At 43.5% G+C, this 15,716-nt stretch overlaps 1 protein-coding gene across 2 annotated transcripts in view; it reads left to right on the forward strand.

Moving 5' to 3' along the window:
- The window catches only part of LOC140342804 (calmodulin-regulated spectrin-associated protein 1-like), an 83,045-nt gene that overhangs the window by 30,538 nt on the left and 36,791 nt on the right, over positions 1-15,716 (forward strand). For both annotated transcript variants that reach the window (XM_072429153.1, XM_072429154.1), the window contains one exon: positions 3,687-3,849. In XM_072429153.1, the coding sequence (XP_072285254.1) occupies positions 3,735-3,849 (115 nt within the window). In that variant the 5' untranslated portion in view covers positions 3,687-3,734. The remainder of the gene's footprint in view (positions 1-3,686; positions 3,850-15,716) is intronic.

The raw sequence follows: 15,716 nt of genomic DNA on the forward strand, positions 1-15,716 counted from the left end.
GCGCGGGACAGGCAAGGTTTTCTTTTTGCTGTTTTGTTATTTTATTTTGCAAACTTCAATAAACCTGGCTGCAAGCCAGCCTAACACTTATACCTCGGTGTGTGATGTGAGTTGGATGAACCAGACAAGTGTCCTTTGACCCCAGCAAAGGCAATCCTTGAGCTTAACCCCTTACAAGTGGTGGAAGATGCGGGCAACACATTAAGGTCTGAAAATGGAGGACGTGGAAAAGGGCCTGATACAGTCTGCGGCAGCCCAGCAAGAGGCCAACTGCTTGATGTCTGCACAGCTGGCCACCCTGAGAGAAGCCACAAATAAACAACGCCAAGTCTTGCAGGAAGTGGTGCAGCTGGTGGAGCGATACTCTGCAGCTGAGGACTTGCTAAAAAACTCTCAACCCTCAACCCCATGGATTCCAAGAGGTCCTGGTAAGACTGTTCTGGGGCTTAAGGGGGCTGGGAGAAATGTGAAGACTATAAGTGAAGAAGATAATGAGACTGTGGGCTCAGGAAAGCCCAAAGTATATAACAAGATGTATAATTTTGGACTAAACAAAGGTCTTAGAAGATGTTTTCGGTGACTATTGAACACATGCAATATGATGTTGCCTTTCTGAAAAACCGCATGTCTATGTCTGTGCAGGTGGTGGGTACTGCGGCAGGTTCAGACAGTGCGGAAAAACAGTTGTGTGAATTAAATGTAAATGATCAAAGTGTGACTGCGCTGCTAGACCCAGGAAGTGTAGTAACTCTGGTGGAAGCAGGCCTTATAGGCCCCTCTGACAGTAATTCAGAAATGTTCACTGTAATTTGTGTGCATGGGGATAAATGTGAATACCAGACAACCCTTGCTTATTTTACAACTCCCTATGGGTCAGTGCTTCATAAAGTTGGATTAGTCCCAGCACTAACACATGCGGTTATTCTTGGGAGAGATTTCCTACATTTTTTGAAATTATGGGAGTCCAGGTTGGAACTAAAAAGAGGTGCACTGCAGATATTGACGGCCTCTGATATAGGCCCAGAACCATTAGAGGATTCCTCATTAGGGGAGGTAGTTGAGGTATTGGCAGATAGCTCCACCCCTTTTTCTTTTCCTGTTATGACAGGAGACCTAGATGAGTCCGCATCAGAGACTGAGAATGAAGAGGACATAGTTAGTTTGAAAGTTAGCTGCAGTCCTTCCCCAGCTCCACAGGAAGAAAACAGTGAGATTGAAAGTGATAACAAAAAGTTTGAGGCTATACCTGTGCTTGAACCTAAAAAGGAAGTAAAGGAAAGGCCTGCTAGAAAATCAAGGAGCTCCAGTAGTAGTACAGCTCTTCTAGCAGTAATAGTTCATCACCAACCCGCCAAGTAAGACGTGCCTGGAATAGAAGTATTGACAAGGACAGGATATCAACAGTCATGCCAATGATTTATGATAAGGGGAAATGGCCCAAGCAGCAAGAGAGTGAAAATAAGGAAGATGGTGATGAGTCTAAAAGAGAAAATTGCCAGTCTTGTTTCGGATGCAGCTAGTGAGAGACCGGAGGAATCCAGAGGTGATGTCCCAAGTATAGTGGTCTCAGGTGAAGTGCATGCTGAAATAAGTGTCCGTCTCATGTGCAGTAAAGGCTATAGAAAGTATCGTGTTAACAGAGATTGGAATTGTAGAAAGTATTCCTGTAGTGACTGACAAGGATACTTCCAGGCTGACTGAGGGGCAAGCAGATGAAGGTGTTCCTATATCCTCTGAGATGGAAGCTGCTGAATGTGTGCCTGTGTTGGTTAGGGAAAAGTTTCCTTTTATTGAAGTCCAAGCTTATGGATGGGATCCTGTTTCAGCTGAGAAAAAGAACAGCCTGAAGGGCAGGACGAAGAAGCTGAGCCAATGGTGGTTAAGGAAGGAGATGTTGAAATGGATGAATTGAAGGGGCTTATTCTAGACATCCCGGAGAAAATAGGACAGTCCAAAGAAGCCAATGAAAGTGTCCCTATTTGCCAAAAGGTGCGGGAAGAGTTTCGTAAATCAAGCGAAGTAAAGAGGGAAGAAACCATCACTGTTGTGCCTGATGAACAGGATATTTAGAAGCATGTTGGGAAAGGAGTTGCTACCCCAGTGGAAGGGAAGGCTGAAAATGTGTGTGGAAATAGAAAGCCTCCAAAACAGACAAAAGTTAAAAAGAAAAGTGTGAGGAAAACTTTCCAATGGGATCAGTTATACTTGTCCCAGAAGCTCAAAACTGGATTGTCACATGCAGAGGCACATAATAACTCGTTCTGGGGACAAGCTATATGAATGCTTTGTTTGTCATGTTCGGTTCAAACAGGGTGGACCCAGAAAAATGCGAAAACCAAGTGACAAAAGTGTAGCTACTTCCACAAAGGCTGTTGTTGGTGCTAAAGATCCGTTGATTCACAGAATAATTGGAGTGGTTGATAAGACCAAGAGAGCAGTGTATGACACTGAGAAGATGACCAAATCGGTTGTAAATGGAAGCATGAACACTGTGCTTGGGAGCCGTACGGTGTGCAAAAGCGGTGTTGATACTGCTCTTACAAAGTCTGTTAGTGGTGTGTTTTGCCTAGAATAGGAAAGACAGACAGCTGGTCGCGCAGAACAGAGGGTTTTTTCTGAAAAGTCCTGGGAGGCATACCTACTCAAAGTACAGTCAGTGATGGATGATTTGAGGAGAGCAGGGTTGACTGCGAACCCCAAGAAATGTAACATTGGTGTAGAAGAAGCCAAGTACTTGGGTTACATTATTGGGAGAGGTGTAGTCAAGCCCCAAATTGCTAAGAGTGAAGCCATACAGAACTGGCCCGAGACTGTAAATAAGAAACAAGTGAAGGCATTCCTGGGGATTACTGGCTATTATTATAGATGCTTCATACTCAATTTTGCAGCTATAGCAGTTCCCTTAACTGATCTCGCCAAGGGAAGAGGGTCAGTCATGATAAAGTGGAATGATGAAGCAGAGGAAGCGTTTAAGACTTTAAAGCGGGCTCTTTGTTCCCAACCAGTATGGATGACCCCTGACTTGAAAAATGAATTTGTGGCACAGCCAGATGCTTCTAACTCAGGAGTGGGGGCAGTGTTGTCACAGAATGTGAATGAAGAGGAGCATCTTCTCTTAACTAAACATCAGACTTTCCTGTTTATCAGCTGAGGGCTTCTCCCTGTCAGCTCCAAACAAAACTTGCAGCAACCTTCTACTCACTCTTTGAGCTCACTCACACCAACTGACTTGAGCTTAGTCACCCAGACCGACTTTGAGTCTCTCAGCAGAGCTCCTCACAGTCCACCTGGCTGTGTCTCTCTAAGCCAGGCTGAGCCTGCACAGATCCCTGGCTGTGTCTCTCCAAATTAGGCTTCTGACTGAGCTCCTGGCTCTGGGTTATAACCCCACCTTCAGTGCTGCTTCATTAATTACTTTGCAGGTGAGTTTTCCACCTGCTACTTCACATAGGAGAGGAATCCTGGGCAAATATACCTCACTTCCACCTCCAATTCTGCATTGGTGTCAACACACATATATATATATATATATATATATATATATATATATATATATATATATATATATAATTATATAAATAAAATTTTGCTTTTTGGTCTTTTATATGCTTTAATCTTTCTTTCAGTAAACCACAAAAACTGAATTATTTTTGACTTTAGTAATCCATGTGTGTGTTGTTTTGTAGATCGTGGATGTTGGTGCCTCAGCTTCTAGAGAAAGCACCAGAATAAGAATGGATTCATTTGTGGACTCTGTTGTGGAGGTTGTACCACTTGATCTGTATGATACCTTCAGGGCTAAAATTGCTGCTAACCTACGTTGGATTTTTGCGAAAGCTTATGGAGTTGGTAAGCCAAATGTTGTTAAGGGAAATATACAATTTACAAATATACAAAAAAAAAAAAAAATATATATATATATATATATATATATATATATTATATACACACACAGTGAGGGAGAGAAGTATTTGATCCCCTGCTGATTTTGTACGTTTGCCCTCTGACAAAGAAATGACCAGTCTATAACTGTAACGGTAGGTTTATTGTAGGTGTGAGAGACAGAATGACAACCAAAGAACCCTCAAAAACCCAGTGCTCAAAAGTCAGAGCTTGATGTGCATTGTAATGAGTTAAATAGGAATTTGATCCCCTATCAACCAGCAAGATTTCAGGCTCCCTGGTATCTTCCCTGTATGCAGGTAACGAGCTGAGATTAGGAGCACCCTCTGTAAGGAAGTGCTCCTAATCCAAATTTGTTACAGTACCTGTATAAAAGACACCTGTCCACAGAAGCAATCAATCAGATTCCAAACTAGCCACCATGGCCAAGACCAAAGAGCTGTCCAAGGATGTCAGGGATAAGATTGTAGACCTACACAAGGCTGGACTCGGTTACAAGACTATCGCCAACCAGCTTGGTGAGAAGGTGACAACAGTTGGCGCGATGTTTCACAAATGGAAGAAACTGCAATTTGCCAATGAACATCTTAATGATCCAGAGGAGAACTGGGTGAAAGTGTTGTGGTCAGATGAGACCACAATTGAGCTCTTTGGCATCAACGCAACTCGCTGTGTTTGGAGGAGGAGGAGGAATGCTGCCTATAACCCCAAGAACACCATCCCCACCTTCAAACATGGAGGTGGACACATTATGCTTTGGGGTTGTTTTTCTGCTAAGGGGACAGGACCCCTTCAACGCATCCAAGGGACAATGGACGGGGCCATGTACTGTCAAATCTTGGGTGAGCACCTCCTTCCCTCAGCCAGGGCATTGAAAATGGGTCGTGTATGGGTGGGTATTCCAGCATGACAATGACCCAAGGCAACAAAGGAGTGGCTCAAAGCACATGAAGGTCCTGGAGTGGCCTAGCCAGTCTCCAGACCTTAATCCCATAGAAAATCTGTGTAGGGAGCTGAAGGTTCGAGTTGCCATACATCAGCCTCGAAACCTGACTGACTTGGAGAGGATCTGCTCTTGAGATGTGTGCAAACCTGATGGCCAGCTACAAGAAACGTCTGACCTCTGTGATTTCCAACAAGGGGTTTGCCACCAAGTACTAAGTCATCTTTTGCGAAGGGATCAAATACTTATTTCACTCATTACAATGCACATCGATCTCTGACTTCTGAGCACTGGGTTTTTGAGGGTTCTTTTGTTATTCTGTCTCTCACACCTACAATAAACCTACCATTACAATTATAGGCTGGTCATTTCTTTTTCAGAGGGCAAACGTACAAAATCAGCATGGGATCAAATCTCTCACACACAGTGGAATTTGTTTTCTAACCGATGGGTCAAACTCATAACTCTGTCTTATCTGCATTAAGATTCTTCCTTTCGTTTTGCAACATGAAGGAATCTGATCTATCTCCATAGACGGCAAAACCAGTATATTGAATTGTCAGCAATGCTTTTTAGTGCTTTAAAGAATTGTGGTTACTGGATTCCATGACACTTTTTCTATCCAATGTATGAAGTTACATTTTCCCAAGCAAATGCGGCACAACCATGCAATAATTTTACAGGTGTACAGTAGAAATAATTATTGTAGCTGAACATGTTTGCTCAGATTGCTGTTTTCAAGCTAAACAGTCCTATCTGCTCTGCCAAAGTCTTGGGACGCTCTTCCAGACTGTTGCTAAACAATGAAAGAAGCGGCACAACGATGAGCTTATCCCTCTGGTTCTCTGCTTTCCCCATCTGTCAGCATCCTGCTTATTGGCACCTTTTCTCTGCAGCATAGCTTATTGGCTCTTTGTGCTGCTTTTTCAGCCTGCATAATGCTGTAGAGATTGCCAGACGCTCGTAAAAATTCAGGTACTAATGCTTCTTGCATTTAACAGTTCTATCAAATGTTATATTGAATAATTGAGAACTGTTTTTATTTGTGTTTTTATCTGCCTGAAGGTCCAGCTTTAAATTCTAGGATCTTCAAATGCTGGGATCTTCAGTAGCTTCACTTGTCTACCTAAAGATGTGACAATTTGGTGGGATCATTGCTTTTTCTTTTGAGAAAAAGGAAAGCTTCGCAGTCAAAAAAATATTTGTTTCTGTATTGTGTAGAGTCTGAGAGGGCATTCTGCCATTCACTGGTTGGCGACCGCTGGCCTATGATACAGGTGGCCATGTAGCACAGTAGCAATGGTATTGTTTGCCTAGAGCAGTGGTGCCCAACCTTTTTTCATCTGGGGGCCACATTTGACATACTCATACTCGGGCGGTAACGTACATGCACCAAATAAAGGAAATGACAAATCAAGAATTTCTGCACTCACCATTTGATGCTCATTTTAATAATGAAAGATACAAAGAAACTATAAAGCTTTCATACAATGCTGGCCGGTCATATATTGCTCCCACGTTCACCATTTCTGTACCAAAGAGCAGAATTGCATCATACAATGTGTCCTGTCAGTTATAGGGGGCTGCTAACCTTCTTTGTACCCCAAAATCTCTATAATGGACAGGGGCACCATGGAATGGTAGCAGTGATAAAATTTAGTCCGGGGGGGGGGGGGGCTTAGCCACAAGAGTGGGAAATTTAAAATTAGAAGTAGTTTTACATGTCAAGTGTACCGATTTGACATGTAAAAATACTCAAATAATCATACTGCCAGAGAGGTTAAAGATAATATTGGGTTCACAGAAGGTAAGTGGCCAGCTATGTGTGATAGGGTAGCATGGTATGATGGGTATAGTTTCTGCAGATTTGACTCCAGGCGGCAGTGAGCAGTACTGAGCGTCTCCCCCTAGGCAGGGTTCCATGGCATGAGAAAGGGGTAACCGCACCGCAACCTCACCGCCAGTCTGAACGCAGTCTTGAAGTTTTGTGAACAAGCAAGTATATATTTGTGGCACCACAGCACAGAGCAAATTGACAAGACTCTAATGCTCATTGCCATGGAAGTGGCATAGTGGCAAGTAGGATAGCCCCTGTTAATGTGAAATTATCCCTGCTTGTTATTAGGATTTTATATTTGTGACCCCATATCTGCCAATTTGTTATATTTAGAGGACTGAAGTTCTACCTGCTTCTAGCTATTTTATAGTTCTAAGGTGACCAAAATTGCATCTGCACTGGCCAGTAGAAAAGTTTGTGAAAAGGCCAGGACATGTCCACCTTACTGCAGTATTGTTTACATTCCACCCACAAAAAAATCTGTTTACCTCTGCCCATGTGTGTGCCACTATAGGAATAAATAGTTTATATACAGAGACTGTGTTTAGTTTACAAATACAGCTGTTTATGTAGCCCTCAGCTTGAAACTGTTGTAAGAAAAGCTGGGATAGTTATTACAAATGGCAACAGTCCATGAAAAACCACTTCACCTGCAGAATAACTTTTGGGTAATTTTATTAGTCCAGTTTTGTGGCCTAAAACAAGTTAATTCAATTTAGCAAATATTAACCTGTTGGGTTGTTGTAATTTTTTGGTAGATATGGGACCAGTATTTTAATAATAATGAAATGGAGTCATTCTTTGTTTCTCTGAATCATCATTGATAGGATTCTAATATCTAGTGCAGATTGAGTGTTGACGCCTTTTTGCTCAAGCATTTAGTTATGTGGTAGGCAAACTATAATGCTGGCCATAGTTTTTAATACACAAATTACTAGGACAGTTCTTAATTACTCGGCGCAGGATTGGGCGGGAAGAGACTCCATAGGTTTATGCTCCTCCTTGCCTTTTTTTATTGCTCCAAATAACTGTAAGCAACTTGTAAACAAAGTTTGAACTGTATTGCCGAAAGTTTGATTTCTGTAGTTAGAAGACAGAAAAGGTTATATAGCCTACCCACATTTATATATTAAGTATAAATTATACTTAATAATTTAAGACTTCCAGGGGCAGAGCCTGCTATGGTGTCTGCATTTTACCAGAGCTCCGTGATCCCCCGATCTGCAGAGCAGGCAAAGCCGTTACAACGGAAGAATACTCGCCTCCCTCATGCTCCTCGGGTCTCTTCTGCAGTTGGGCAATGTCCGGAGCCCTTGCTAGGGACGCGACACGTCCCTTCTTCCCCCGGAGTCTGTGCTCATCCCTCCTGGCATAGTAGCGTGGCGGCCATCTTGACCCTGTGGCTGGAGCACAATGCGATCCTTCTCCCTCTCCCCTGCAGCAGTTGTGGCACCCTGCTTTTTCAAAAAAACAAGAGGACACTCTTGAGAGCGGGTAAGTGACTTTTTCTGCATCAGCCTCCCTCTGCATGCTTTTCTTCCCTGCCCCATCCGACAGCAGCCTGGTGACACAGAGAGCCTACTCCATCTTGGAACCTGTGATAATTAAAGCCTCCATAGTGGTTCAAGGGCTCTTTGAGAGCACTTAGCAGCCTCTTCCTTGGAGACTCCGTCTACCTGAAACCCCTCTTAAGCTTCATAAATGTACTGGGACCTTGTGGGACCAATGTAGGATGGCAACATCTTCTCTGCCTACTTGCCTACCACCTGTGTACTCGGGACTGGAACTTTTGATAGTGGTTACCCCACACGCCAGCGGTTTCTACCAGTACCTCTCGCCCTACTTTTTATTAGTGCACCAACTAACATACCACCCTATATGGTAACATCCCCAGGATATGTATAAATATATCTCGCGTACTACTCTGGCGAGGATAAACGGCAGAAGTCCCGCACCAAAGTCACCAGAATCTCATGGGGCCACTACCACCCAGTTTACCTGGGACCCTGAGGCTTCTCCCTCTCCTCCATGTATGACCTCCCAGCTTACCTGTTGTGCCACTGTGCAAGAAGTGTCCAATATTCTCCTACCCTACTTTAAGAAAAAATTCTATTCGGTCAAAACGACTCTCCAACAAATTGCCTCCAACACCTCTAGAATTGCTGAGCTTGAACAGCGTATTGGTGACCTGGAGGACCAGGCCATTGAAGTTCCGACAAATGTCGCTTCACAACAACTCCTCCTGGCCTCCCTCCCCGACAAGTGTGAATACCTGTAGAACAAGCACTGGCCAGAATCCTCCAAACCAGTTGACCTGGCCTGCTTTATCTCCATGGACATTCCTCAGGCCCTCAAAATGGATCCTCTCCCCCCACTTGCCATTGAATGTGTCCACCGTTTGGGTCCAGACCTCGAGCGCTCAACGCAAGATTCGCCCATACAGCGGACAGGGAACTTATCCTCTCAGCTTCCCGTCACTTGGGGTCCCTTGTGGTCCAGGGACACGATCCTTTTTTCAGGTTTTTTCGGGGCTATTCGGCAGCCATAGCACAGCAATGGAAGAGCCTTTTATCCAGCCTGCAAGTACCTCATCAAGCACAACATCCGTTTTGCACTACTTCCTGGCAAAACTTCAGAGTCTTCATTAACTGGGCATCCATATTTTTTGATGACCCGTCCTTGTCCCTACCTTGCCTACAGGAGATTTTTGCACCTGATCCAGCTACTTGAACACTATTGAACCTAAATAGGGGGATGGGTAGTTAGTAGGATTCCACTAATTAATCATCATGGATGGTATTTTAGGTTGCCTAGCCTGGAACAGATAATTATGTGATCAAGTGGAAGGATAGACAGGCTTTTATAGGCAGAATTTTTTGAAAAAGTAAATAATTTTTTTAATGTTATACAGTATATTCCTATACCATACATAGATCAACTAGCTAATGATATACAAACAATCAAAGTCTGTGATTACATACACTTATTTCCACATTTCAAGTAAAAATATCAACTTCAGTTTTTTGAAAAGGTCTCAAGGTCCCGACTCGTTTCGCCCTTAGGCTTCCTCAGGGGAGGATTGAAGTTTAACAAAGATTTGTATAAATAATTTTTCCTGAAATGGCGGCTACACATGTGAGGACTTTAGGGATTCCACTACGATCTCTGGGCACTACAGGGGATGAATAGGGACTTGTCCCCATTCATCACCTTAAGTGCCCTGTATTCTTAGATAGTGAAACGCTATCTAAGAATACATAGTGCAGCGCCGAAACAGCAATCGCGGTTGCCGTGCTGTGCTTCTGCTATGCATTCTTAGATAGAGTTTCTCTATCTAAGAATATAGGGCACTAAAGGGGATGAATGGGGACAAGTCCCCAATTATCACCTGTAGTGCCTGGACATTGTAGTGGAACTGCAGAGGTCATCTGCAGTTCAGTCTTGCCACTGTGACGTCACGTGGGAAACTGAACTGCAGTCCTCTGCAGTTCTACTACAATGTCCAGGAATTACAGGTGATGAATGGGTACTTGTCCCCATTCATCACGTGTAGTGCTCTGTATTCTTAGATAGTGAAACTCTATCTAAGAATACATAGAACAGCGCTGCAACAGCAATCTCTGTTGCCGTGCTGTGCTTTTACTATGTATTCTTAGATAGAGTTTCTCTATCTAAGAATACAGGGCACTACAGGTGATGAATAGGGACAAGTCCCCATTCATTACCTGTAGTGCCTGGACATTGTAGTGGAACTCCAGAGGACTGCAGTTCCGTTTCCACGTGACGTCACATTGTGAAACTGAACTCTATCTAAGAATACAAAGTAGAAGTACTGCACGGCAACCGCGAAATAACCGGAAATAGCCATTTTTAATGCGATTCGCCGCTAATAAATTCAGATCGAAGCGAATCTTTTTGGAAAATTCGGGGAACCAGCCGAATCAAATTTTCGAGAAATTCGCTCATCTCTAATTATCAGTATTGTGTGTTTTACACTTGCACTTTTTATACTCCCACACACAATTTACCCCCCAATGGTAAGTCGGATTCCTCCCCCTTACTACCCTTAACAAGTCAATTGATTTACCAAAGTTTCAAGCCTTCCCTGTCTATGGGGAAAGTACACTCCCCTCCACTCTTATCCGAGAGTGGAAAAAAATGTATAAAAAAAATTTTGGTTCAAGAGTCTATGGCAATAGGCTACATAGTGTACTATGTTTGTCCCTCTGTACCACTACTGTTATGCACCAGTTGATTTGTCTTTCTGCTGTTACCTTTCATGTGTTGTCATGTCATTACAAATTTCTTGTGATTTATGTTTACTGTTTTTTACCACAGTATTGTTTTAGCTGACTGTATGTCCTCAGATTATGGAGTGATCCCCCTCCCATTGGTTCCACCAAGGGCCTTGGCAGGCTGGGACAGCCGAGCCAGCCCTTTAGTGATTTACGCCCACCACCCTCATTTTTCTTGCCCCCAGATAGATGATGATGGCTTCACTGCCTAATTCTTGCAACCCCCCCCCCCCCCCCCCCCCCCCTGCCACTTCATCCACCCTTAGAATTGTAACTTGGAACATGGGAGACCTCAACCACCTCATTAGGAGGCGCAAGGTTACCCCACAATTTGCGCACTTGCCAACCTGACCTGACGTTTCTTCAACAGACGCATCTGAAGGCGGGTGATACACTAAGGATGCCTGGATCCTGGGTGGGGGAAGTGCTAACCTCCTCTTACTCTAGAAACACGGAGTGGCGATCTTAATCCGTAGATCCTTACCTTTCCAAACTCTTGACTAGCAGGTAGACCCTGGTTCTCAGTATATTCTGTTAGAGGCAAACATCCAGGGCACTACATATTCTTTCCTTAATGTTTACGCCCCCACTGGGCCCAAGACACACTTCTTTGACCATATACTAAATCTCCTCCTGGAAGGGGATTACCCCAATCTCATTATTGCAGGGGACTTAATAGCACCCTGGATACGAAATTAGACACATCTACCTCTAATAGAGCTGGTGGTGTGGCCCCAGTCTATCGAATTTCTAGGCACCTCCCTCTTTTAGATCCCTGGCGTGTGAGAAACCCTACGGCCAGGGATTACTCATGCTGGTCGAGAGCATACAAGACCTTCTCCCATATTGATTATTTCCTTACTCGGGACTCCCTGCTCCCCAGCATCCAATCCATTACTTTCCATCCAGTTTTTCCATCGGACCATGCCCCTGTATCTCCAATTACACAATGTTTTTTATAACCCATCACACTGGCACTACGCTTCATATCTCTTCTTCCTCCTCCTTCGAGGCCAATTTAATTTCATCCTGGAATAGGTTTTGGCATGATAATCAGCATTGGGACTCCCCTGTGCTATTATGGGAAACGGGCAGGGCGGTTCTGCGAGGACACATTACTTCCTACAATGAGGGGTATTAAAAAGGAAGAAACCAAACTTCGAACACAATTATATAATAATGTATCATTGACTTACCGTGCGCATTTGCAGAACCCTTCGGAGGAAACTAGGCGTGCCTGGTCTCAGGCAGTCCTGATTTTAGACAATCGCCTCCATACGCTAACCCAACGCAAAGCAAAACATAATAAATATGAATTTATTAAAATAAAAATAATAAAGTATTACCATTGGGGCAATCGGACAGGTACGTTGCTGGCAAAACTGGCCACCCCTAATGAACCCAAGAGGCCAATACATACCTTAAGTGACCCAATACAGGGGACCAGATATCCTGAGGCTCCTGGAACAGCACTTTTCCTCAGTATACTACCCTGTTTATCTGCTTCACAACAAGAGGTTTTTATTGCCCCAATTTCCTATGGGAAAAACCCCAGGGCCAGATGGCTTACCTGCTGAAAAAATGTACAAACCCCTCAAGCCATATCTTTCTCCTTTACTGAGCGAGAATTTTAATGTTATCTTCCTTGACCAGCTTTCCTTTCCCTCTTTCAACGAGGCCCACACATCCCTCATCCCTAAACCCCTCAAAAATCCCAAATCACCCACTTCTTACAGACCTATTGCTCTGTTAAACACAGACTACAAAATTCTGGCGAGAATAATGATCAACCGTCTTCATCCAATTCTTCCATCCCTCCTCATGGAACAGCAATTGGGTTTCGTTCGCAATAGGCATATTTCTAAAGAAATCAGAACAGCAATTGAAGCCACCACACTTCCTTATAATAAGAATCATGTTTTATTAAGCCTCGATGCGTAAAAAACTTTCAACAAGATAAAATGGCCATATCTATTGGCGCATAGGGAGTTTGAATCTAATTTTTTGAACTATGTCCGCTTTCTATACACAAACCCCACAACCTCCCTGATAGTAAATAATCAGCTGTCCCAACCCTTATGTATGCAGGGAGGAACCCACCAAGGTTGTCCTTTGTCCCCACTCCTTTTTAATATTGCCCTCGACCCCCTTATACGCCTTCTCATATCCAACCCACAATTTGAGAGAATTACCTTTGGTAGCACTGAAATCAAACTCTCAGCTTTTGCTGATGATATTCTCCTTTTTATTTCAAATCCCACCTCCTCTCTGCCCTCCATAATAAATCTTTTGTTCTTCTTCGGCCCCGTCTGGATACTAGGGGTCCAGATTCCAAAAAATCCAGCTTGTCCCTACAACCTCAAATTTTTACCTGCCCTAGCTGCTATGCAGGCGTCTTTTAAATCGTGGTCATCCCTTCCCCTTTCCTTTGTGGGTCGTGTGGCACTGATCAAAATGGTGATATTCCCTAAATTATTATTCCTCCTGCAAGCTCTCCCTATCTTTCCCACGCCCAAACAAATCCAGTATATTAATTGATTATTTGGGATAGTAAGCACTTCAAAATCTGTTGTGCCATACTGCACCAGTCCACATCAAATGCTTAAAGCGTACCTAAACTCAGAATTATCACTTTACATAAAAGGGTTGTCTACCCTTTTATGTAAAGGTAACAATATTGTTTTTTTGTTTTTTTTGTTTTTTTTCAGGCACACTTAAAAAAAAAAAAAAAAAAAAAAAAAAAAAAGAAAAGGGTTTAGCACCGCCCCCTAATTCTTGATCGCCTAGGCAATCGAGAATGAATGGGAGCGCAAAGCCTCTCGGGATTCCTACATCACACATCCCGGGAGGCTCTTGGGTGCTTTTCGTGGGGGAAAAAAAAGTTTGACGATCTCACGCATGCACAGTGAGATCGGCATGTTTGTTTTTTGTCCTACGCCACCCGATCTCGCGCCTGGGTCGGGTGACATAGGATGACGAACTGAGAAGAAGAAACGATGTGGCGGTGTCTGGAGCGCTGGCTCCAGGACGATGCAGGACCCCCCCGGATGGATCGGACTGCCCTGCAGGATTGAAGGCAAGTGTATTTTTATTTTTTTTTGGGCAGTTTTTATTTTAGTTCCTCTTTAACTTGCCCAACATTGCGCTATACAACGAGGGATCTCTGTTACCTATTCTCAAAAACTGGCTTCATGGCACCTCTTTTTACACCAATCTCTCCACTGATTTTGCCCTATGCTCCCCTTTACACCCAATTTTTCTGATGCACCTCCACAAGGCGTTAATACCGGTCCACGTTGAAGGCAACCCATTGTATGGCATACTCTCCGTAGTAGGACACTTCTTAATGCCCATACATCCCTCTTCCTCCACTTGTTTGGGAACCCTGATTTTTACCCCTGGACTCACCTCCCCTGTGTTCTGGGAGTGGACTGATGCGGGCATATTTTCAGTAAGATCCCTTCTGAACCTCAAAACACGTAAACCTTACTTCCTCCGGAAATTGCAATCCGAATTCCCTAGAACTGGGCACAATTTGTTTGCTCTCTTCCAGTCTCCTGATTATAGTTCCATGGTTGCTCATGCTCTTTCGGCCACAGACTGGCACAATCCCCTGGACAACCATGCTGCTCTCCGCCCCATCCCATACTAAAGCGATATCTAAATTTTACAAATTTCTCACAGAAACTATAGATTGACACTCTATCAACGGGCCTGGTGGGCTGGTGACATTTCCTAAATTTGGACTCGCCAACCTTGTTGCAAATGCTGCGAGTATCCTGGAAAGCAGTGCTCTCGGTCAAATACGGAGAAATGTTTTTCAAATTATTTCACAGAGCATATATCTCTTCATCCCGAGCGTATCATATGGGTCTAACAGAGTTGAACAGTTGCCCTAAATGTGGTGCACCTTAAGCTGATCTTTTCCATAACTTTTGGGACTGTCCCATAATTAAATGTTTTTGGAGACAAGTTGCTCGTTATATCCAAAGGCACCTGGTTAATTTTCTTCCCTTTACACCCCTCTGGGCAATATTTGGTATGGAGGGTGGAGAGGATATTCGCTACTCTTGTAGTGCCAAATGACTGTTACTCCTATTGTCTGCAGTTGGTAGAAAATCCATTCACTGCTGTTGGATCTCCACGGACCCCCTTCGCTTCAGCTGTTTCTTACGAAGCTCCAGCATCTGTTTAAAATGGAATGGGTTGAGGCCGCTTACTGTAAACAATATAAAATTTCAAAATTTTTTGAGACCTGGGAGAGCTTTATCGAAATTCTGAATGCAACCACTAAAGCTCATCCCCTTAAGTGTTTGACTCAAACCACCTGGTACCTCACTAGAGTTCTGGAGGGCGACCCTCCTTTTCAACTCCTGGTCTAAAATGCAAGAGAGGAATGATTCTCCCTCCACCGTAATTTTTTGAACCTGCTCTCTAAGACGATATATAGCCCCTCCCCCCTCACTCCCCCTTAATTCCCTTACCTACTCCTAGCTATAAATATAATGATGACTATAACTATTTGGATGATAGGTATGGTTTTTATAACTGGAGTTTATCCCCATTGCACTGTTGTTAGGGACACAAAATGTGTGTTACTGCCAATTTTGGAAAATTGTGGTACACCAAAGAATTTTCTGTTTATTTCTGTTAACTTTCTGCCACATGATTGCCTTGTAATGTATCTGTTCTGTTTTACCTGAGAATTGTTTAAACTCAATAAAAATATTTTAATAAA

Source organism: Pyxicephalus adspersus, chromosome W, assembly GCF_032062135.1.
Source record: "Pyxicephalus adspersus chromosome W, UCB_Pads_2.0, whole genome shotgun sequence".
NCBI classification, from domain to species: domain Eukaryota; kingdom Metazoa; phylum Chordata; class Amphibia; order Anura; family Pyxicephalidae; genus Pyxicephalus; species Pyxicephalus adspersus.